This window comes from Myotis davidii, unplaced genomic scaffold (genome assembly GCF_000327345.1).
Source record: "Myotis davidii unplaced genomic scaffold, ASM32734v1 scaffold159, whole genome shotgun sequence".
Classification (NCBI taxonomy): domain Eukaryota; kingdom Metazoa; phylum Chordata; class Mammalia; order Chiroptera; family Vespertilionidae; genus Myotis; species Myotis davidii.
The window spans coordinates 1,718,070-1,742,332 of record NW_006291231.1 but is presented as its reverse complement, the minus strand read 5'-3'; the positions used below and the strand labels follow the sequence as shown (position 1 = coordinate 1,742,332).

The following is a 24,263-nucleotide window of genomic DNA, read 5'->3' as shown; positions in this document are numbered from 1 at the left end:
TAGTTTCTTAAACTGCAGGCTCAGAGGCCTGCAGCCGCAGGCGGGGAACATTGGCTTCCTCCATCACTGAGGCAAGCAAGCCTCATGTTAGTTTCAAGCTGCCTGGCTGCCGGCCGCCATCTTGCATATCTCACTGATTAGCCAATGGGAAGGGTAGCGGTCGTATGCCAATTACCATGTTTCTCTTTTATTAGTGTAGATAATTTTACATAGTATGACAAACTTTTCCTTCTTACTAAATGCTGAGTCCCTGGAGGTGAGAGATGGGTATGATTTCCACGCACATATCATTACAATGTTACACCCTGGAGCCGACCTCACACATGTTAAGCATTCAATAAATGCCGGTGGGTGACTTCATTTGAATACCTCATAGGAACCTCAAACGACATATTTAAAACTGAACTTAAGGTTTATCCTCCAGAGCGGGAGGGCTTCTCTGCTTCCCACCTCAGTGAGGGCCCACCTCCCCACAAGGGGCTATACCAGAAGTCAGTTCTCTCTCTCTTACTCTCACATTCAGTCACCAAGTCCTGTGGGTTCTACTTCCTAAAAATGTCCCAGTTCCCTGCAACTCCAATGTTGCTTCCTTCATTCAACCCAAGTCGTGTCTTACCTGATCTCCCTCTAAGAGTCTCCTCCTTCAGGTCACTCTCCCCTGCAGCCAGAATGATCTATCTGGTGTCACTGCACCCTTTCTGAGGTCTCCCTTATCCTTGGATGAAGTTCACAAACTTTGCAGTGGCCTATATAACTCATGATATGCCCCCTGTCTCTTTTTCCCACTGAATTGAGTTGAGCCTCCTAAGTGCCCGGCCCTCCCTCATCTTCAGTTTCCTCTGCTTGGAATGTTCTCCTCCCTCTCCTATCCCTTTTGCTGCCCTGTTTTACAAATGCACCATGTTGCTATTGGTTTTTCTATTATGGTCTCTTCCTCTCAGTAATACCAGGTTCATTTTCTCTAACACTGACCTCCAAACAGTTTTACGGTTTTTTTTGCACACCAACGTAGAAATAGCTGGTTTACAGAAATAGCTGTCAAATAACTGGTTTTGTTTCTATGCAGCAGGTAGGGAAACTGAAGCACTAAATATACAAAATATATGTCATAATTATTAAATTACAAGTATCTTAAAGGGCAGGGACAGGAACTAGATCTGTGCTTTACGTCCAGTTTTGCACAGTGCCTGGGATAGAGTATTCAGTGCACATTGAATGAATCTCAGTTTGAGCCTAAGGTGCTTCTCTCTTGAGTCAATGAAGCTTCTGTTTCATCATTTATGCTCTGGGACCAATGAGGCCAGATTCCACTGTGAGCCTTCTTCTTCCAGAAGGGAAATATGCCTGATGAGAGAACCTGGAAGCCCGTGTTGCTTTGAGTTGTTCTGGTAGATTCCTTTAATGTTAGCTGGCATGGATGAGAAGGGCTTTTGTTGTGGTGGCAATTAATGATGATTTGCACATTGTAGTAATTTACAAAACAGTGGCCACCCTGTACCACATAAGAAACACCTCTCTCTCCTGGACCATGAAATCTGATGGCCCGTTTATTTGAATACATGATTGTTATGCATGTTTCAGCCCTGGTGACAACTGGTCCCAAATGGCTGCTGTTCTGAAAGGAATTCTGTTTGGATCATTTTAATGCATCTCTAATTTGGATTTTTTTTTCCTTCTAGGGTGTTCATCAGAAAAAATGGTTATTTCTTTGAACACATACCTGGGATTTCTCTGTTTATTATTATGCCACTGGATAAAGACAGCATCACCTCTCAATCTTGAAGACCCTAATGTGTGTAGCCACTGGGAAAGGTAATAGTTCTGAAAGTAATCTTAGAAATAATTTTTGATTCATTTCTTTATATACTTTCACCCTCAGTCTGATATATAAAGTTAGAATTTGACAAGAGATTGTAAAGTTACTTTTGTGTAAAAAGCATTAGTTGTAGCTAATAAATCAGACAGTATTATTCATCTTGGTCTTATAGAATATATATTATGTGAAAAAAACGATATATTGATTCTTACACAGGTGCGATTATAAATTGTAAGAGTCAGGGAAAACATTACATTAATTGTTCAATTAAAATGAACTCCCTAAGATCCTGTCCCTGCTCTGACTTTATTTACAATAAGTTGGGGGAGTCGGACTTTTGTATGGGAACCAATGAATGAGCAGTGGAAGACAGTGTATAATAATGTACTTGAAATGTATGGCAAAAAAAAATTGTGCTATAGGTGGCCTAAAAGGGAGACATACTTTCTGGGGATACTGGTAAAGCTACTTGGAGGTGGTGTTACCTAAGATGTTTCTGAAGAGCTGACATGAGCGGGTGGCAGTGATTGGGAGGGGTTCTAGGAATGGAAGGTGGCCTGACGCCAGTGCCATGCAGACCTCTAGGGGCTGTACCCAGCAAGACTAGAGTCAGTACATCCCTGCTGGCATGGCTCAGTCATTGAGCATCGAGCTCACGGTTTGATTCCCAGTCAGGGTGCATGCCCGGGTTGCAGGCTCGATCCCCAGTGGGGAACATGCATGAGGCAGCTGATCAGTGATTCTCTCTCATCATTGATGTTTCTATCTCTCCCTCTCCCTTCCTCTTTGAAATAAATAAAAATATATTTTAAAATATATATTTTAAAAAGGCTCTAGTCATTACAGTTCTGGATGAGGACAAGACTGAATAGATTATATGAGAGCAGATGATGTCGTGTCCAGAACTGGGCAATGTGCAGTAGGAAATACAGAGGAAGTACAAAACAATTGGCTGTTGTCGGGGATCTTATGGTCCCTTTTGGAACACAAAATTAGCACAAGCCATGTGAAAGTGCAGTCTCCTGAGCTCTGATGTGCTACTTGCATGGCTAAGAAAGTATCTTTATCCAGAAATAACATTGCAAATGCAAGTTTTTCAGACAAACAGGAGGTGTCAAGTACTAGAGAGTAATATGTGTTTTATTACCTGTAAGTGCATTGACATAAGCTTTTTGGTCTCCTTTTGCTGTCACCATCGCACCGTGATTACTCCCCCACAGAGCACACACTCTAATCACCCACTGACTGGTAGGATGCACAAAGCGCAGAGCCTGTCCAGCGCATCAGCTCTGCTTTTCTGGGGCACACTGGCTCCTCACTCACAGCATTATTTTTCAGTGAGGGCTCGTTCCCACCTCCACTGGCAGTATTGCAATCAAGATAACAAAAATATATTTCCCTGATCTATCAATAGAGCTATATATCACTATGAAACTTTAAGCTGTAGAGGAAATATGTATATGTAATAAAGTTCTTTAGTTTGTGATATTAACTCTATCATACAGAATGTAAGAGGAGTATCATCTTTATAATCGTTACAGCTCCTTTCATAAAACATTTCACTAACAAAGTATATAATATTTATTAAAGTAATAAAAATACATCTCAAATTTAGAAAAGGGAGAGTCCACTTGTGGTTGAACATCTTGGAGGAGAATAGCTTTGAAATGGGAGGAAGAACAAATTTGTAAGATGCCATGAAATAAAAATCATCAGGTCTTGGTAAAACATTGACTATAGGATGTGAAGGAAGCAGAAAAGGCTGAGGTTTAGAACCTGCTGTGTAGGAGTGGTGGTGTCATTGCACATGTGGAAAGATAAAAGGAAGAGAGCTGATTTGAGAGGGAAGGGTCCCACGTGGTTTGCTCTGTTGTGTTCTTAAGATCAATTTGAAATAGGCTTGGAAGTGTGTGGGAATGTGGGTGTGGGAGCATGATGAAATGTGAACAGACGAGTGCTCCAAGGGAAAGGCTATCAAGGGAAAAGAATCCAAGACTTCAAATAGCCCAGCACGCACTCAAATGTACACATTTTGTCCTGATTCCTTGCTCAGTATCTGACCAAATTTGCCAGCACTAACTTGCATTGTTTTATTCACCACAGATGATCCCAAGTGTCTAAAACACTGCCTTCAATTAGTAATTGTCGAAGGAGCTTTCACCTTCTGATAGGAGATGACTAATAATGAACATCAATTGGGAGGGAGGAGAGAGAGAGGCAGAAAGACAAGGGGCACATTCATTTTTAAATGCAATATAATTCCACTGTTGCACAAGCAATTAGAATAACCGCTAACATGGTCACTAATGGATCGGGAAGTTGAGCATGAAAAACTTGGGAAATGATGGCGATTTTTTCCTGAATCTCTTTTTTCTATATTAAATGAACTGCTAGGAAGATGGATTAACAGCTATAATCTTCTTATTGATAGATATCCTGTTACAAAGCTAGTAATGATTCTTTGAAGAAAGGAAAAGGAAAGTGAAATTACTTTGAGAAGCATGGAGAATGGAGGATGAATTAAAATGATCAAATAAAGGTGCAGGTGACAGGTTCTTGTATATTTTCAAAAACTAAAATGGGCTTGAATGGAAAAGGGGAGAGGATGATTAGCTTAGGAACAAAAGTCTTAGTAGTAGGGCTGAAGAGGGCTCATTGCGGGCTTTCCTTACACTCACACCCACCTGCACCCGATGGTTCGGAGCCGTAGAATCACCTGGAGGCTTTCTTCTCCGAGTGTGGTCTGCGGAGTTGCAGCCTGAGCATCACCTTGGAGCTTGTGGGAAATGTGGGGTCTCGAGCCCCAGCCCAGACCTAGAAATGATTTATTTTCAAATAAAAGTGTGCCTCATTTTAATGCAGCAATGCCGATTCTCAGACGTTGTACTTAAAATGAAATTAAGAAAAATTAAATAATTTAAAATACGCAAGGAGTATATGTTATCAAAGGAATTCTGCACAGCATCCTTTTGGAACATGAGTAATTCCATGAATCACCTGTTCCTTCCCCCCATCTTCTCTTTCTGTTCTGTGAGTCTAAGTTCTTCCCTCTATTGGGGTTGCTCCTAAGGAAGGCACAAATGAAGAGAAGCTGTTCTTTGCCCAATGAACCCGTTGCGGGTGGAACACAGAACTGGTAGTAATTGAAGCAGCAATCCAAAGCAAGCAGAGATAAGAAATGATGATGATTATCATATCTGATTTCAGTAACAAGATAATTTAAGCAGATAAAATGTAATTAACCACTTTGGAATGTGTCCAAGTGGTAATGGCTTATTTCCCCCGAGTTCTTTGACCTTAAAGTAAATCTTGATGGGGTTTCTTCCCAGATAATACTTAATAGGTTAAAATCACAGAGATGATATGTTTTCAGTGTGTTGAGAAGGTTAAACAAACAAGCAGGAGATAAAGGGTTTTGCATCTGGATGCTTAAAATAGTGCAGGATTGAGATCAGATTCCTTTCATACCACAATTTGCCCCTCACTCTCTGCTTTACAAGCTTTAGATGTTCTAGTGACATTTGAAAGGAGACAGAGGGGCAGGAGGTGTCTGGGGGTCGAGATGTTAGTGCTCAGTCTAAAATACCCACTAGCACTGGGAGCTCAGTGTTGCTCATTTGTGATGAAAACGAGATTGGACTAGATCAACAATCTTCAACCTTTTCATCTCATGGCACATAAACTAATTACTAAAATTCTGCAGCACACCACAAGATATATCTTTTGCTGATACAAAAAAAAAGGTATAATTTTGATTCATTCACACCAGATGGCTATTGTTGTATTGGCTGTTGTCATTGTTTTACTTGACAGTCTAAGCAGCAGTTCTCAACCTGTGGGTCACTAACAATGAAAATACATCCTGCATATCAGATATTTACATTATGATTCATAACAGTAGCAAAATTACAGTTATGAAGTAGCAACGAAAATAATTTTATGGTTGGGGGTCACCACAACATGAGAAACTGTATTAAAGGGTTGTGGCATTAGGAAGGTTGAGAATTATTGCCATAAGGGGACTACATCAAATATTTATCGCCCCACCCACTAGGATAGTGATGGTGAACCTATGACACGTGTCAGAGGTGACACACGAACTCATTTTTTTTGTTGATTTTTCTTTGTTAAATGGCATTTAAATATATAAAATAAATATCAGAAATATAAATCTTTGTTTTACTATGGTTGCAAATATCAAAAATTTTCTATATGTGACATGGCACCAGAGTTAAGTTAGGGATTTTCAAAATGCTGACACGCTGAGCTCAAAAGGTTCGCCATCACTGGACTAGACCGTCCTACTCTGCAACTTTCAGGGCAGCTGCTCCTGAATGTGAAAGTGTGAACTTTTAGCAGAGGTGCTGTCGAAGTTCCAACAGCAGCCTAGGTATTGGCCAGAGAAGCAGTGATAAAGACTGGAGGAGGCGGGCCAATGATCAGGGACATTTCCCTTCATGGTACCAGGACACAGCTTCCAGAAAGTGGCCCCTGGAAAAGTGACAACTTAGTTGAATAACAGTAGGTGGGTATTGAGTACATTAGGTGTAGGCACTTAGGGAGTATTTGGCAGTCAGAATTTGAAGACTATTTATTGACATGGAAAATCCTTATGACATATGCACACACACATACTCTTAAGTTTAGAAAAATAGGCTTCAAACTCAGGTGCATAGCATGACTATAAGAATATGAAAAGAAAATACACTAAACTAAAACTAAAAACCCCTAGAGACGAGAGAAGTACAGTAAAATGCTATTGATGGTGATGGAAGAGTTATGGAATTCTTTCCTCTCTCTTTCTTAAAATTTATTTTCCAAATTTTGTAGTGTGACTATAATACTATTAAAAAAGAAAAAAGAAAGATTGTGTAGAAAAGAAAAAAATGTATATTAAAAAACAACAACAGAAGGGACAATAACTTTGGGTCAACAAAATTTAAAATTCCTTCTTCTGTATAAGTGGGAACCTCACTTTCTGGCCAAATTGTAATTCATATTCAGTTAGTTATGAATTGAGTGTGAGCCTCTGAATAACTTTAATGCAAAGAATCAAGATCAAAGGGAAATGCTCAAGTGAATTTTATAGTCCTATTTCCCCCAAACTGCCTACATGTCTCCATTAAAGCTGTATCCCATTATTTTTAGTATTTACAGACTGGACTTTCCTGAGAACTCTTTGAGACCAGGAATTGCATAGAATTGGTTCAATAAGTGTTTATTGAATTGGAATCCTAAATGGCTTGATTTCCCTTTTATAGAGAAGAGCTTTTTTATATCCTCAAACCAGAGAAGCATTCTGCGGACGTATATTATTAGAGAGCAGCAAGTGGCAAGAAGAGGAAATTCCTGTACTTGCACATTTCCTCTTGTGTAAGCACTCTTCTAGGCCACTAGACATTAGTGGAAATATTTTTCATGTTTGCTTGTGGCATCAGTTCTCCAAGCCACATCAAATGGGAAGTATTTGGCCAGGATTGTTTGTTGATGATCACATTTGCTCAAAGGCATTCAGACCTGAACAACATATCATGCCCTTGGAAATTTTAGGAAAAATGGATCAGGTCTAGTTCCAGCAAACTAATTTAGCTAAGCTAAATAGCTAAATAAATATGGTAGAGCCCAATAGAATGATCCCCCCACCCCCACCCCCAACTGGCATTAATTTAGAGTGGTTTCTTTTTTATTCCTGCAGCACCCGTGGAAAGCTGCTCTGCTTTGCCCATGGACAATGTAGCACTGCACCTGTACAACAGCCCATACAGGGGGCGTCCACTCGCTTTGCTCCTCACTTGCAGTGGAATGGAGAAATGATGCAGCAGGCCTCAAAATTTAGCTATTTACAAGCAGCTGGATAGGAAGGACAAAAAGTTGGCAAGGAAGTCTCAGAGTCTGCATCGATCTGAACCTCAGGACACTGCTAGGGGTCTGAAGAAAATATCAATCGCTTAATGTGAAATTTCATTCTAAGAACATTTATAGTTTAATGGAGGCCTCTTGCTTTACCCAAAAGGAGTTATATTGCAGATGTAGGTCACTGCACACTCTAATCTCCTCCGAACCTATTCTTGCAGGTAACAGCGGGTGTCATCGACTTGAGTAAAAGCAAATAGTCATCTAAAATGTGTTAGAAGTTCAGAATGCCATGTGGGAAGGGATCTTCAGACCATGCCTGACCTCATGGTTTTAAGATGTGAACATCAAAACCCAGGGAAGTGGGGTTATCTGCTGAAGGCCACCCAATTTCCCAGTGTTAGATTGGAACTATCACACTGGCTTCTCATCCAGTGAGCTTTTCATAGGCCTATTGCAACTGCCAAAGATTTGCGGAGGAACCCTAAATTTGCCTAGAAATCAAGTTGCAATGTCCCAAAGAATGAACACAAAAGTGTGAATAGTATGATTATTTCATGGGTGTCCAATGGAAGCCTAAGTACATAGAGACTGACAGACCAGCTGGGGAAAGAAAGGCCACTGTTGGTAGGGCCTGCACCACACAGCTTTTCAAATTAGGAGGTTCTGCTCTATATCTACTCTGAATTTTTCATGCTGAAATTTTGACCTCATTTTTTCTGTACCTTCTCCAGTTGATAGTATCTTTAAGTGAACTTGGGCGATTGAGTTCGTGATTTCAGCTCATTTTGTTTGTTAGTGTGAACTAAAGATTGTAGTGTAAATCTTTAAGAGAATGTTAAAGAAAATAAACTGTATGGAAAGGAGGATTCTTTAGATTTTCCTGTAGGCAGGAATTCGAAGATCCTTTAAAATGAAGTATGGGATTGAACACTGGAAGTTCTTTATATTTCATGGATGTTTTCCATCCACATTCTTAGGCCCATAGGACTGCATGCTTTTCCTTTAATTGGAAGTTGTTAGTGAAAATGTATTGGAAAACAGGCTGCCTAAATAGCAACAGTTCTGGTATGATTATTTTAGGCTAATTGTCTCAGCCATATTTTTACTGGTTTTAGAGACTTCTTTGTAGTTTTTATTTAGAGGCTGTATATATTCTTCCACTGTCTGAGAAGTGGGGCAGGCACAGAGAAGCAAATTATTTCAAGTTTCAATCCAGGAAATATGCTCTTCCTGATATTCCAGAGTCAGCAGCAAAATGTACTGTTATAAATACTCAAACTGTCTCTTTGCTGATTACCTTTATTATCTACATGCAGCCTTAGATTGAAAACTTTTATTGTGAAAGGTTTTGATTATCCCTGGACCTCTGGGGTGAGGGGATGGAATGAAATACAGAAAAAAATATGGTGATATGTTTTTAAATTTAGGAATATAAGAATTTATAGTGAATACTAAAAGAGACTTTCTTTTGAAATGTATAGCATGAACTCTTGTCTTTTAAATATATTTTTAATTTTGGTCCTGGTTCAAATAAAAACCTGTAAAAACGTGGAGAATCTAAGTCAGTATGGAATTGCAAATGGAGCTAATTTAGCCTATGGTTGCGTGTTGTTGTTTCTTTACATAGTACATAATTAATGTAAGAAAGAGAAATATTGATTCTTTATGTTTCCTCTTCTTTTCAGCTACTCAGTAACTGTGCAAGAGTCCTACCCACATCCCTTTGACCAAATTTACTACACCAGCTGCACTGACATTCTGAACTGGTTTAAGTGTACACGGCACAGGTAATGAAAGCTCGGATATATTTGCGAGTTTGGCTAACTGGGAAGGAATTTGATAACAATCATTAAATACTTTGCTTTTAATACCTTTATTCTATTTAATAACTCTTTGTATGGAAATAGGAATTATTTATTTCTAATCAAATATCAGGTCAAAAGAGGTAACAGTGTGCTTTTCCCCTCTATATAGAATCAGTTATCGGACAGCCTATCGACATGGGGAGAAAACTATGTATAGGCGCAAATCACAGTGTTGTCCTGGATTTTATGAAAGCAGGGAAATGTGTGTCCGTAAGTAAGACTTTCACTTCTATGAGTTTTGCTTATTTTCCCAGTGCTGGCTTGCCTCTGTTCATGGCAGCAGAGATGGAGCCTGGGGAGATAGGGTGTTGTGGGTCATTCCCTTTCACTTTCGGCTGCTGCCTTCTTGGTCTGTGTAAGGAGGGAAACATTTACTCTGTCCCTCTGTCCTATCAAAAATCTCCAAATGCATGTCCCTCAAGGAGAAAACAGATGCTATAGATCAGGGGTTCTCAAACTTTTTAAACAGGGGGTCAGTTCACTGTCCCTCAGACAGTTGGAGGGCCAGACTATAGTTTTTTTAAAAAAAAAACCACTATGAATAAATTCCTATGCACACTGCACATATCTTATTTTGAAGTAAAAAAAACAAGACGGGAACAAATACAATATTTGTATTTGCATGTGGCCCGCGGGCCGTAGTTTGAGGACCCCTGCTATAGATAGATGCTTCAAGGCCAGATACAGTAATGTTAATCACTGTTTTCAGTACATGTCTCTTTGGAAATGGGTCAAGGAGTTGTTAGATTTAGGTCACAGAAGAGAACAGAGACAAAACTTTCCCACAGCAGCTGACCAGGGTCCTGAGTCAATTTCTGAAAGGCCAACGTGTTTTTTGCTGGTGAAGAGAATGATGAGGTTTATTAAAAGTAGAGGAGCTTTCACAATAAACAGTGACTATAAGCCTGGGTCACAAAGTAGATCTTTTTTTATCATCATTTTCTCTCTTCCCTCCCCTCCCCATCTCACCAATTCATTCTGAGATGTCTTGAGAGAAGTTTGTTATTTGATGATACATTTTAGAAAATCCTAGACTATGACACGACATGCAGTTTGCAGTTGAGGTTTCTTACCATTGTGCATAGGACATGTAGAAGAGAGATTTTAAAAACAATTTTATTCAAATGTGTCGGCTCACCACACAGCTGGAGGGCACCTTTGCTTTCTGAGCTGAGACACTGGTGTTGAGCAGCAGAGAGAGAGATAAGGTTCTGCTCTAATCTGAAGGCACTAGGAATGATCAGACACATCTGGACTTAAGAATCTGCAGTGCCGGGTGATAGTACCACTCAGCTGGGTGACCTCAGATAAGCCACTAATACCTGTCTGAGGCTCCTTTGAAAGAAGGCAGCAGGAAAAAAGGAAAACAAATATGATATGTACTGGCTTCATAAAAAGATGCCATAAGCATGAATCTACAGGAGCTGAGCAGGGCTGTTCAGAATAGCACATGGACATCACTCATTCATAGAGTTGCCAGGAATTGAAGACAACTCAATGGCATGTAACACACACACACACACGCACACACACACACACACACACACACTCACACACACACCTTGGATCAGTATATGTGTTCTCTTCCTTCTAACCCCTGGATTTTATTCAAAGCCAGCACTATATAGGATAATAAATGTTCATTGAAAAAAATTAGAAAATGTAACTAAACAAAAAGAAGAAAATAAAAACACATTGTGAATGTCTTTCCTGGTCAATAAATGTACTTCTGTAACATATTGCAAATGTCAGTGTTATTGCATTGTAAATATTTATTTAACCAATTTCAACTATTGGATATTTGTGATTCCTAAGTTTTACCTGTTATAAACTGACTTGCTCTAGAAGACATTATTGTAGTTAAATCTTCATATATACCCTTAATTAATAGGTAAGGATAAATTCCTAGAAGTCAGAGGTATTTGGTATGTTTCCAATTAATACTCCCACCAGCAGTATATGAGAATGCTTTTTTGTTTATACCTTGTGCCATTTTTCTTTTTTGCTAATTTTCTTCTTAATTTGTATGCCTTTGATTAAAAATGCTGCTGAATAATGAAACATCTTAGAGAATAAGCATGAGCCGATATCTCTGGTCCAGGCTGATAGGACTTTTCAAAGGACAGCACTGAGTGCACACAGAGTGGATAGTGGGGAGGCCCGGCTGGCCATCCTCAGAGGCTTTGGGGTGACATTATGTTGGTACCAAGACTGATGTCAAGGAGCTTACCACATGTTTTCCTCTAGAACAGTGGTTCTCAACCTTCTGGCTCTTTAAATACAGTTCCTCATGTTGTGACCCAGCCATAAAATTATTTTCGTTTCTACTTCATAACTGTAATGTTGCTACTGTTATGAATCATAATGTAAATATCTGATATGCAGGATGGTCTTAGGCGACCCCTGTGAAAGGGTCATTCGACTGCCAAAGGGGTCGCAACCCACAGGTTGAGAACCGCTGCTCTAGAAGACTTATGATTTCAGGTCTTACATTCAGGTTGTAATCCATTTTGAGTTGATTTTTGTATATGGTGTAAGATAGAGATCAAGTTTTATTTTATGAATGTGACTGTCCAGTTTTCCCAACACTGTTTATTGGAGATCATATATGCATGAATTTATTTCTGGGCTCTGTATTCTGTTCCATTGATATATGTGTCTGCTTTTATGCTAGTATCATTCTGCTTTGATTGCTATAGCTTTGTAATATAGTTTGAAATCAGGAAGTGTGAAGCCATCATCTTTGTTCTTAAGATTGCTTTGGTTATTAGGGTTCATTTATGGGTCACACATATTTTAGGATTGTGTGTTCTATTTCTGTGAAAAATGTCATTGGAATTTTAATGGATTGCATTGAATCTGAATATAGCTTTGGGTAGTATGGAAATTTAAACAATATTAGTTCTTTCAATTCAGATCATGGAATATTTTTTCATTTATTTGTGTCTTCTTCCATTTCTTTCATTAGTGTCTTAATAGTTTTCAGGGTACAGATGTTTCACCTCCTTGGTTCATTTATTTTTAGGTATTTTATTATTTTTGATGCAGTTGTAAATGAAATCTTTCTTAATTTCTCTTTCTGCTTTTTATTAGTGTTAATAATTAATTATTGACTTACTGAAGTTATAAATCCAAAACCTCATTGTTTCTAAAGCTAAATTTAGCTTACAGTTGTTTCATTTATTGGTCTAACAAATTCTAAAAACACATTAAGGGGCCTTTGACTAATGTTTTACAAGTATAAACACCATCAAGTTTTTAAAATGGAATTTGTATATTTAATAAATTTAATTTTTATCTAAACCAGCTTCCAGGCTGGCAAATTGTCCTATTTGCTTAAGTACTTTTTGTAAATATAATAAGTTCAACTTATTCATAAGGTGAAATCAAGTTCTTTTAAATGTTGTAATATTCTATTTTAAGATTTCAACTTTAAAATAACATTTCTAATCAATTATTGCATTACACATTGAAAAAGTGAAATTAGAAGACTGCTCTTATTCTAACAGGCCATATACTCTTTTAAATATTACAAATATATTTTAAAATCTAAAATTATAAACACTATATATTTTGATTCTCTTACACATTTCTGTGTTAAAATTAAAATATTCACAAGTCTAAAAGATGATTAACTTCTAAGCCAATAATTTTGGCATCTCATGTTTTTTGGTTCACTTTTTTTCCCTTTTCTATTAAATTTATTGGGTGACACAGGTTAACAAAATCATACAGTTTTCATGTGCACAATTCCACAGCATATCACCTGTACACTGTATTGTGGGTTCACAACCCCAAGTCAAGTCTCCTTCCATCACCATTTATCCCCCCTTTACCCTCCACTACCTTCCTCCACCTCCTCCTCTCCTTGGCAATCACCACACTAAATTTTTGTGGTCTCTTCTGTTTGTGAAGTTATGTATTCATTTATTTTTAGATTATAGTAAAAAATACATAACATCAAATTTACTATCTTAATCATTAAAACTTTTTTAATTATTAATTTGAGAGAGAGAGAGAGAGAAAGGAAGAGAGAGTGAGAAAGATTGATTTGTTGTTCCACTTATTTATGCATTCATTGACTGCTCCTTGTTTGTGCCCTGACTGGGATTAAACCTGCAACCTTAGCGTATTGAAATGATGCTCTAACCGACTAAGCTACCCAGCCAGGGCCCATCTTAATAATTTTTAAGTGGTATTAACTATATTCACATTGTTGTGCATTAGAGCTCTAGAACTTTTTCAACTTTCAAAACTGAAAGCCCCCTGCCTTCCCTGTAGCCATTTACTTCTACTTTCTGTTTTGAGGATTTGACTACTTCAGCTATTGCATATTACGATTTTGACTACTGTAGAAATCATATGGTATTTGTCCTTTAATGACAAACTTAGTATAATATCCTCAACAACCTCATCCATGTTGCAGCATTTTGACAGGATTTCTTTTTTAGGGCTACATAATATTTCTTTGTATTTTCTGAAGTTTTTTAAATACCAGAAAACACAGTCCTTGATTATTACCTCAATGGAACATACTGTGACCATTGTCTGTCTTAGACGCTGTATCTTCTATCACTGAGATTGAAGACATTATTTCCCAGGGCCATTTGTGTTTTCCTTTCAGTGACAGGAACAGGCTGGGGGATGAAGTGAGACTGATTGGTTTCTCCGAGAGCCACAGAAATGCTGATTAGAAACAACAGGTGGCAGTGGAGAGAGAAACTGGCTGATTTCAGGGCTGGTAAAGGAGACAGTTTGAGACTGGGACTTGAATAACACATGTCAGGGAGAGTCAGCAGAAGGCCCAGGCTCTCTGAAGCCCCTTACACTCACCAACATCATGGGATTCATTCCCTCCTCACCCCAGAGTTCCACAGGTCCCTTCTCCTAAGAGTTCAACTGTTTTCAACTCTAGTGGTAGTTTGGAGCCAGGGCAACCTCCTGTCTTTTCCCACAACCCCCTACTGTGAACTCTGAGGAGAGAGGAATGGTCTCCGGTCTGGTGGCAGCCAGAGGAGCTCTAGGCAGCCCGAACTGAAACATGAATGCTCTGGTCCTTGGGAAGGAGTTGAAACCCACACTCGTGATCTCTACAACAATTTTCAATCTTTTTCAGTTCATGGCACAAAGGAACTAATTACTAAAATTCTGTGGCACATCAACAAATATATTATGTTTTTTGCCAGTATGACCAAAAAAATAGGTATAATTTTGATTCATTCACACCAGATGGCTATTGTTGTGTTGGCTGTTGTCATTTTTTGTTTGACACTCTAAGGGAAAAGAGGTCAGTGGCCCTGACTAAGTAGGCATTGTGTGTTTTAGAAATTCGACCGCCAAAAGGGTCATGACCCACAGGTGGAGAACCGCTGCTCTAAGGGCAAAGAGGTCAGTGCCCCTGACTAAATAGTCAGATATTGCACAGCTTAAAAATTCTTGCAGCACATCAGTGTGCCGTGGAACACCATTTGAAAATCACAGCTGTAAATTATGTAGCAAATGTGCATTGGAGGCTGCCCTGGGCGCCTAGCCATTATTTACAACCTTAGAATTCTAGAAAATGTGTTTGGAGGTACACAAAACTGACTTCCAAACACATCTTTGGAACCCACCCTATTCGCAAGTGGAGATTGCCTATAGGTTTGGTTTCATGGGACCAGGAAAAGCTCACAGGAAAAGCAGCAGCAGAGTGGAAAGTGGCAACTCTCCCTCTGTGGGAAGGATTGGTTGATCCCAAGACAGGACTCCAATGTACTTGGCTTCACGTGGGCTGATCCGAGAGAAAATAAATCATTTTAAGCCGGCTGCTTGCAGAAGGATCATGAATGGACATAACGCATGGCCAGGGGTCCCTTCTCCAGTCCCACTTCCATCTTCTGCCCAGATGCCACCCTCTCCCGCTGGGGGCTACTGCAAAGGAAGGGAACGTTCTGAGCAATGTTTCCTTTGTGGTAGACAACTCCTAGTCTATGTTTATTTGATGCAAGAGGTCAAATACTAACTTCAAATTAAAGCTGGAATGGGGGCATTGCAGGCAGTGTGGCTTGCAAGGAAGACACAGGAGAGGTTTGGGGGCTGGGTCACTCGCTCAATTGCCTTGGAGGCCAGCTCTGAGTAGAAGATCAGTTCCCATGGATGTGCCCTGCATGTCTTTGGCACTCGTTAAGAGAACTTGGGAACCGTAAATAAGAAGCCTTAACTCCCACACACGGAACTGTATATGATTTCCTGTTCTTAGCAGAGATGAGTGTGACAATTGATTACCATGCAGTGAATGAATATTCACAGCTGATTTTTAGCTTGGCCAACTTTATGAAAACCTAAATTGGCTGTAGGCAAATAAGGGGCTAGAACTGTGGTTGGTGTTTACATAAAAAATAATTCCGGCAGATAAACTTTACTCACGCTTGAATATCATGCTTCAGTAAGCAATGGGGTTTAAACCCAAATTGTGGGTTAAAGGTTTAGAGACATCTGCAGCTCTCTTACCCACGACAATTTTCCTTCCAGAAGCCACATCTACCACACAGGTAGCACTTTAGGGGGCCACACTAGACTATTTGCCATATGACCCATACATTTCCCCCATTTCTTCTTTTTGTTTTGGAATATTATTGGAGCAAAGATAACAAGCAGTTTCCCTTTTGGGAGAGAGGGTACCTTCTTGTGGAAGTGGCTTCCTGGAACATTGTGTTTAGAAGGGTTCTGAGGCCATGTCTGTGCTGAGAGAACAGAGCGACTCATTAGCGATCTCTGTCTTGGTCTTGGTACAGCCCAAGTGCTCAATTGCCATCCCTGTATTAGACTCGGTCTGGAATCCTATGGCATTTTGGACCTTTGAGTCATGGAGATATCAGCTGAGGTTCCCGACTCATGCACCTGGCCCACAGCCTCCTGCTACACGTAGCTTCTCCCTTTAACTGGGGGTCCTATGTGCGTTCCTGCTCTGGTCCCCAGGAAAATGAGCTTCCTCTTTGTGAACCGGAATATTTGCTAAGCTAACTCAGGATTATTTTGTCAGGAATTTTGTTTGGGAATGCAAGAAGATATTCAACAGATTGATTTGGTCTCAGCATCAGCCATAGGAGGGTCTGATAGGAAGGATATTTCAGACGTGGGCAAATTGGTCAAAATGGGCTAGGCTTTTGGGAAGAGCTGGGCAGCAGATACTTGTTTCTCTGACTTGAGGTCATGGAAGGACACCTTTACTTCTTTATCTAGGCATCATGTCATTTTGGTCTTTGGCTGCTGAAAAGTTGGGGGCAGATGTTTCAGGATGAGAAGAGCTAGAGTGCCGACAGGATGCCATGTATGGGGCTGTGAAGATTCAGCGTTTGGCGAGTGCTGTGTTGGCAAGCCTGGCTCTGGGGGACGGTGAGAGTTTAGGAGAGGAGGACCACCTCTCTGAAGTTGAAGGAACCTGAGCGCTCTGCTCTGGGTATGTTTGAGTCTCACAGGCTTGTTTAATAATGAAGTTGTGGCCTTGTTAAATATTTTCAAACAACCTTAGGGTGTAGACCCTTTTATGCAGCCCCTTTTGAGTGCAGCTAAAAGTGAGACAATCCTTTTAGGCTAGCCAAAGAGCCCTGAACTGACAGCGATCAGATTGTATGTTCCTAAGTGTATGTACCCTTGATGCCCTTTCTGCCAGTGGCAGTGGATTTTTCCACGTTTCCATGGGACCCTGTATTCTGTTACTATGGAGCCCGACGTGGTTCAGAGGAACCTACCAGTAAATACTGGGAAAGGCCCTTTGTCTACCCACTGCACCAGCAGAAATTTCAATTTCCCCCACACATCTATTGGAATCTAAACTTATGCTTCCAAATTTTAGTCGTTGGTCTCTGCTAGCAGGGAAGATAGGACACTGAAAACAATGCAGAAAACCTCTGTTGCCTCTCTGATGGCCAATGTCTGCTCATTGTTAGGATTTTATAAATAGAAACCATGAATTTAATAATAATTAAAAACACTATAAATTCAAGATAGCCTCAGTATAAACAGACAGAAATCATGACTCAGTCTAAACAAATGGAAATCACATCTGCTACTCTTTTTTGCTTAAGGAAGCCTGACTTTAGGGTCCCTTAGAGAGAGGGCTGAGGGAAACAATGAAAATTCTTGCCTTATCTCTAGAAAATGAGTTTCTGCAACTGTAGTCTTTGCAGGGCAGATAGCATTTTTACAGGCCTAATAATTTATGCAGTCTCCTTATAGAGATAGATAATAGCTAATATAAAAGCTCAGAACTGAGAAGCAATTTTTATTGCACAATGGTTCAAATCCTTTTAGAGCAAAGTCATTTAAAATTATGGCAAAAACACATTTTGATCTAAGGACCAACCACAAAACATTCACATGACCAGGTGGCGACAGACCTAGGTTTTTTAGTTTGGGATAGCACAACTGTACGAACTTTTACAGATAATGCAGCATAAAACTAGTACATCCCTCTGGGCCACACACAGAGATACTAATGGGAGAGGACAACCCGTGGACTGGTAGAAGCAAAACTGCATGGACACTATTCTTTCCTTAAGCTTCAGTGGTATCTCAAGTTCCAAGTGTGCATTGTTTGTTTGCTTTCTTGAAAGATATCAGCTAGAGCTCTAAGAGAACCACCGCAGAGCACAGGAGCCTTCTCCGTTAAGGTCACAGGAGGCATCATGATCTGAAGGTGGGCCTCCCAGGCCAGCTGGGCACATTGGAGGGCCAGAGGCTGTTATGGCAAGTCTAAAGATATGGCAGTTGTTTAAGATGAAAAATAACTCAGTTAATTTATTGTATTTAGCATGTAATTGAGGGACAGAAAATGAAATGTGCCACCTCAAATGAAATCTCTCTGTTGATACAGAGAGAAGAATAGGTTTCTAGGAACTTGGGCCCTGGTAGTTGCATGCCCCTGTTGTGAGCCACTGAATAATTGTCCTGCAGAATTTATCCAGTAAGACTGGGAAATGCCTTCTGCTGGATCCCCTTTAAGGTAGTCTGTTAAAGGCTTCTGAGCATGCTTGAAGTAGAGGCATGTCTCAAACTTATTTGACCATGGAATTTCCTAATCCCTCCCTACCCCCGTTTCTTCCCCCCAAGAACATGATGGAACTAATAGTCTTTAGAGTCTACTTATTTGAAAAACAATGCTTTAAGGGATTTACTTTGCTTTTATATAACTTTAGACGGCAATTATAAATATTTAACTTTATCAGAGACTCTTTGGATCATTAATTTTGTTGTTTTTTAAAATATATTTCTTTTTTATTGATTTCAGAGAGGAAGGGAGAAGGAGAGAGAGAGATAGAAACATCAATGATGATAGAGAATCATTAATCGGCTGACTCCTGCACGCCCCCCCACTGGGGATTGAGCCCGCAACCCAGGCATATGCCCTTGGCCAGAATCAAACCTGGGACCCCTCAGTCCACAGGCTGACGCTCTATCCACTGAGCCAAGCCGGTTAGGACTGTTGTTGTTGTTTTTAGTTTTATTGAGATATAACTGACATATATACCATTGTATAAGTTTAATGTGTACAGTGGTACAATGTGATGATTTGATACACTAATACATTACAAAACGATTACCGTTACTGCAATAGGGTTAGTGACACTTCAATCACCTGACATAATTACCATTTCCTTTCTGTGGTAAGAACATTTGAGACCAACTCTCCTATCAACTTCAAGTATATAATATAGCATTATTAAATTGCCATGCTATATATTAGATTTCCCAGAACTTATTCATCTTATAACTGGAACTTTGTACCCTTTGACAAACATTCCCCATTTGCCTCCTCCCAACCCCTAGCCTTGGTAACCACCATTCCACCCTCTGTTTCTATGAGTTTAGTTTTTTGAGATTCCACATGTTAAGTGATATCATGTAGTATTCGTTTTTCTCTAATTTATTGCACTTAGGCTAATGACCCCAGGGCCATCGATATTGTCACAAATGGCAGGACTTTCTTCTTTTTTACGGGTGAATAATATTCCATTCTATATATAGTATTGTGTTTACATCAACATCAAGACAAGACACTCCACCAGCAAAAAGGCTCAGATGATGGTTAGCATTTTTTAGAAATAAAGTATTTTTAATTAAGTTGTACTCATTGTTTTATTAAGACACAAAACTATTGCACCCTTAATAGAGTACAGTATAGTGTAAACGTAACTTTTTTATGCACTGGGAGACCAAAAAGTTCACATGCCTTGCTTTATTGCAGTGGTCTGGAACTGAATCCGCAGTATCTCCGTGGTATGCCTGTATAGCACATTTTCTTTATCCACTCATCGGGCAAAGGACATTTAGGTTGTTTCCATATCTTGGCTACTACTACTACTGCTACAATGGACATGGGAGTGCAGATCCTATTTTCTTTTCCTTTGGGTATATACCCAGAAGTAGAATTGCTGGTGCTTCTATTTTTAATCTTTTGAGACATTGCCATACTGTTTTCCATAGTGGTTGTATCAACTACATTTCCTTGTACCAACAGTGCACAAGGGTTCCCTTTTCTCTACATCCTCGCCAACACTTGTTATCTCTTGATAGCTATTCGGAGAGGTGTGATGTGATAACACCTTATGGTTTTAATTTGTATTTCTCTGATGACTAGTAATATCGAGAACCTTTACATGTATCTGTTGGCTATATGTATGGTTTTGTTGTTTTTTAAATATCTATTCAGGTCTTTTGCCCATTTTAATTTTTTTTTGTGCTGATGAGGTATATGAGCTTTTTAATATTTTGGATGGATGATTTGAAATATTTTCTCCCATTCAGCAGGTTGACATTTTTTTGTTGATAGTTTCTTTTGTTGTGCAGAATTTGTTAGTTTGATGTCCCACTTTTTTTTTTTTTTTTTTTTTGCTTTTGCTGCTTGTGATTTTGGTATCGTATAAAAAAATTCACTGTGAAGTTTAATGTCAATGAGTTTCCCCCCTATGTTTTCTTCTAAAAGTTTTATGTTTTTAGGTTTTATGTTTGTCTTTAATCCATTTTGAGTTAATTTTTGTGACTAATATGAGATAGGTGTCCAATTTCATCCTTCTGCATGTGATCATTTTGTTTCCCATTACCATTTATTGAAGAGACTATCCTTTCCCTATTGAGTATTCTTAGTGCTTTCATCAAATATTAGTTGAGCATATATTTGAGGGTTTATTTCTGGGCTCTTGATTTTGTTCCATTGGCCTATGTGTCTATTTTTATGCCAATGTCATACAGCTATGATAGCTATGTAATATAGTGTGAAATCAGGAAATGTGATGCCTCCAGGTTTGTTCTTCTTTCTCAAGATCGCTTTGGCTATTTGGGGTCTTTTGTAGTTTCATACAAATTTTAGGATTGTTTGCTGTGTTTCTTGAAAATGCCCATGGCATGTTGATAGGAATTGCATTGAAGCTATCGATGGCTTTGGGTAGTGTGGACCTTTTAACAATATTAATACTCTGATCCATGAACATGGGATATCTTTTTATTTTGTTTGAAGACTTATAAGCTCTATGAACTTAGATATCCAAATCTCCCCCAATATTTGGAAAGTTATCCCCCATTACTTCTTTAAATAAACTTTCTGCTCACTTATTCCTCTCTTTTCCTTCAGGGATTCCCAATAATTCGCAATTGCTTCTTTTGATGTTATCCCATAGATTATGTAGGCTTTCTTCAGTCTTTTTTTTTTTAATTTATTATTGAAAGTATTACATATGTCTCCTTTCCCCCATTGAATTCTCCTAGCCTGTCCCCACTCCCTACCCCAGGCCTTCACCACCCTACTGTCTGTATCCATGGGTTATGCATATATGCATACAAATTCCTTGGTTGATCTCTTTTTCACTCTTTCTCATTCTTTTCTTTTTTTTTCCATTGCTCTCCCTTAACTGGATAGTATTGAAATATCTTCTACTTCACAGTTTCTTTTCTTTCTTGATCCATTCTTATGTTGATGCTTTCTATTGCATTTTTTATTTCATTCATTATTATATTCTTTAAATCCAGAATTTCTGTTTGGTCCTTTCTTTATGATTTCTATTTCTTGTTAAACTTCTCATTTTGTTTATCCATTGTTTTCCCAATCTTGTTGAGTGTTTTTCAGTGTTTTCTTTTAACTCATTTAAGTTCCTTAAAATAGCTATTTTGAATTCTTAGACAGGTAAATTATAGATCTGCATGTCCTCGAGGTCGGGTTACTGGTGCATATTGTATCTCTTCAGTGGTGTCATGTTTCCTTGTTATTTAATATTCCTTGAAGTCTTGCATTGTGTGTTCATGTCACCACCTTCAGTCTTTACTGAAATTGGAAGGTAAATACCTCTATCAGATCTGCTAGGGATTCTGAGGCTTTCTCAGACCTATTGATAAACCTGCTCCATGCTTTATGCTCCCTCTTGTGGCAGAATTCTTAAACTTGTATACCTTCTCTGAATCCTGTAACACACCAGGCCAGGTGCTGACAGCCTCCCTTTCGCTTTCCCATGGGTGGAGCTAAAGCTAAAGTTTGTGGTCTCTTCCTGGCCCAGAGATGTGAGCCAGCTTTCTGCATGACATCTGCTGAAGCTCACTCTCACCACTGTTGGGAGTGTGGACAGAGAGCTGGACAGAGTGGGGGTTTCTGTGGGTAAGGTGCACGGAGCTTTGAGAGTACACATGGGCCATTTGGAGGGGTGTCCATGAGCCAGGCATCTCCAGTGGCTCACAGTGAGCTTCTTGATGGCCTCTGCAACACAGGGAGTAGGATCCACATTCCTTTAATGTCCTGGGAGATCCCATCTGCTGCTTTCCTCTTCCCTTTCCCCAGTCATGCAGCTCACAACTCCCTACTCTGGATGTGGTAAGATAGAAATGGACCTCTTTGAAAGAGGCCAACACAGCTGGAGGAGCTGTGCTCTCACTCACATGCTCTCCCTTGCCCCTGGGAGAGAAATCACAGGTCCAGAAGGCATTGAGATATGCCACCGTGGGGAGGGCTGCTGTGGGTAAAGCCTAACTGTTCCACTTACCCTCTGCAGTGTGTCTACATTGTATTTTCTTTCTCCAGTGATGTGCTGGAGCTTCTCTGCTGGGAACTGGGACTTCCAGAAAGGCTCTTTCATCCATGGGTGATTATCTTAAAACAGTGTTCCTTAGGGGCTCCTGGGCCATGGCCAAAGGGACTGTAAACTGCTCACGACCACTGAGGGGTCTGCAGCTGAGGCCTGTGTGATGCACATGGGTGGGCAAGACGCCTCTGGCCCCCTTGGCATGTGTTGGTGGGTCCCACACCTCCCACAAAGGCACTTCTGTCCCTGAGGGATGCTGAATGGTTGGTGTTGATGGGGGATACCAGGATGGATGTCTTCTTCAGGCATGTTGCTGATGTCACTCTTCTTTACTTTCTTCTAAGGACATGTCTGTTTCCACAATCAAGACAGGGAAATTTTTAGTTGAGTTATGACAGGATAGAGCAGACACTTGCTTCCCTTCACCATGGCATAGGTGATGTAACCATTTACGAGCTTCACCAGTGGGGTTCAGCATTGGCTGGGCTTCTCCTCCAAGTGTGGGACTCTTATTAACAGAGGTATTTCATGGCAAACAGTTGTTCACCAAAAGTGAGTATGCTTATGAGACATCTCAATATGAAATTTAAAACTGCTGTATAAATGATAGATTTATACACTTGACAAGGGGTAAAAACTAAAATTAAGAAAAAGGGCAGTAATGTTTAAAATGCAACCTGTTAAAGATCTTAATAGCTTTATCCTGAACATTTTGGGACCTTCACTGATGTTTTTAATAAAGCAGGCCACTAGTCTGTCCCCACAATGGCAGAGTAGTAGGCTGGACGGTTTGATGTATAATCATATTTTGTTTGGTCCACATAGTGTTTTACATTAAAAAAAAATTTAACATAAAACTTAGATTTTCATTTTCCCTGGGGAAAAAAACCCAGGTGATTGGCAACACTGGCTTGACATTCTTTTTATTTTAAGTTTTGTTTTTTTTCCAATTACAGTTGATGTACAATATTATATTAGCTTCAGTTGTATAAGCTAGTGATTAGATATTTATGTAACTGATGAAGTGGTCACTCCGACAAATCTAGTATCCATCTGACACTAGGCACAGTTATTACAGTATTATTGACTATATTCCCTATGCTGTAGTTTACATCTTCATGATTATTCTGTAACTACTAATTTGTACTTCACCTTTTTCACTCATTCTGCAAACTCCCTCCATCTGGCAATCGTCAGAATGTTCTCTGAGTCTGTTTCTGTTCTGCTTGTTTGTTTATTTTGTTTTTAGATACCATACATAAGTGAAACCATCTGGCATATGTCTTTCTCTGTCTGACTTCCTTCACTTAGCACAGTGCCCTCTAGGTCTATTCAGATTGTTGCAGATGGCAAGATTTCATTCTTTTTTTTTTTTTTTTTATGGCTGAGTCATATTCCATTTTATATATGCACCATATCTTCTTTATCCATTCATCTATTGATGGACACTTAGTTTGCTTCCATATATTGGCTATTATAAATAATGCTGCAATGAACATATGGATGTATAATAGGTCTTTTCAATTTGGTGTTTCAGGTTTCTTCAGATAAATACTCAGAAGTGGAATTGCTGGATCCTTTTTTTGTCTCTTGTTATAGCCTTTGTTTTAAAGTCTATTTTGTCTGGTATGAGCATTGCTAGTGTAACTTTTTTTCTTTGTATCAATTTTCATGAAATACCTT

The 24,263-nt window shown here is 39.4% G+C and overlaps 1 protein-coding gene across 2 annotated transcripts in view; it reads left to right on the top strand.

Moving 5' to 3' along the window:
• MEGF10 (multiple EGF like domains 10) overlaps positions 1–24,263 on the top strand; it is a 178,351-nt gene that overhangs the window by 60,021 nt on the left and 94,067 nt on the right. For both annotated transcript variants that reach the window (XM_006764371.2, XM_015564370.1), the window contains exons 2-4: positions 1,680–1,812; positions 9,358–9,459; positions 9,647–9,747. In XM_006764371.2, coding sequence (XP_006764434.1) covers positions 1,697–1,812; positions 9,358–9,459; positions 9,647–9,747 — 319 coding nt within the window. In that variant the 5' untranslated portion in view covers positions 1,680–1,696. The remainder of the gene's footprint in view (positions 1–1,679; positions 1,813–9,357; positions 9,460–9,646; positions 9,748–24,263) is intronic.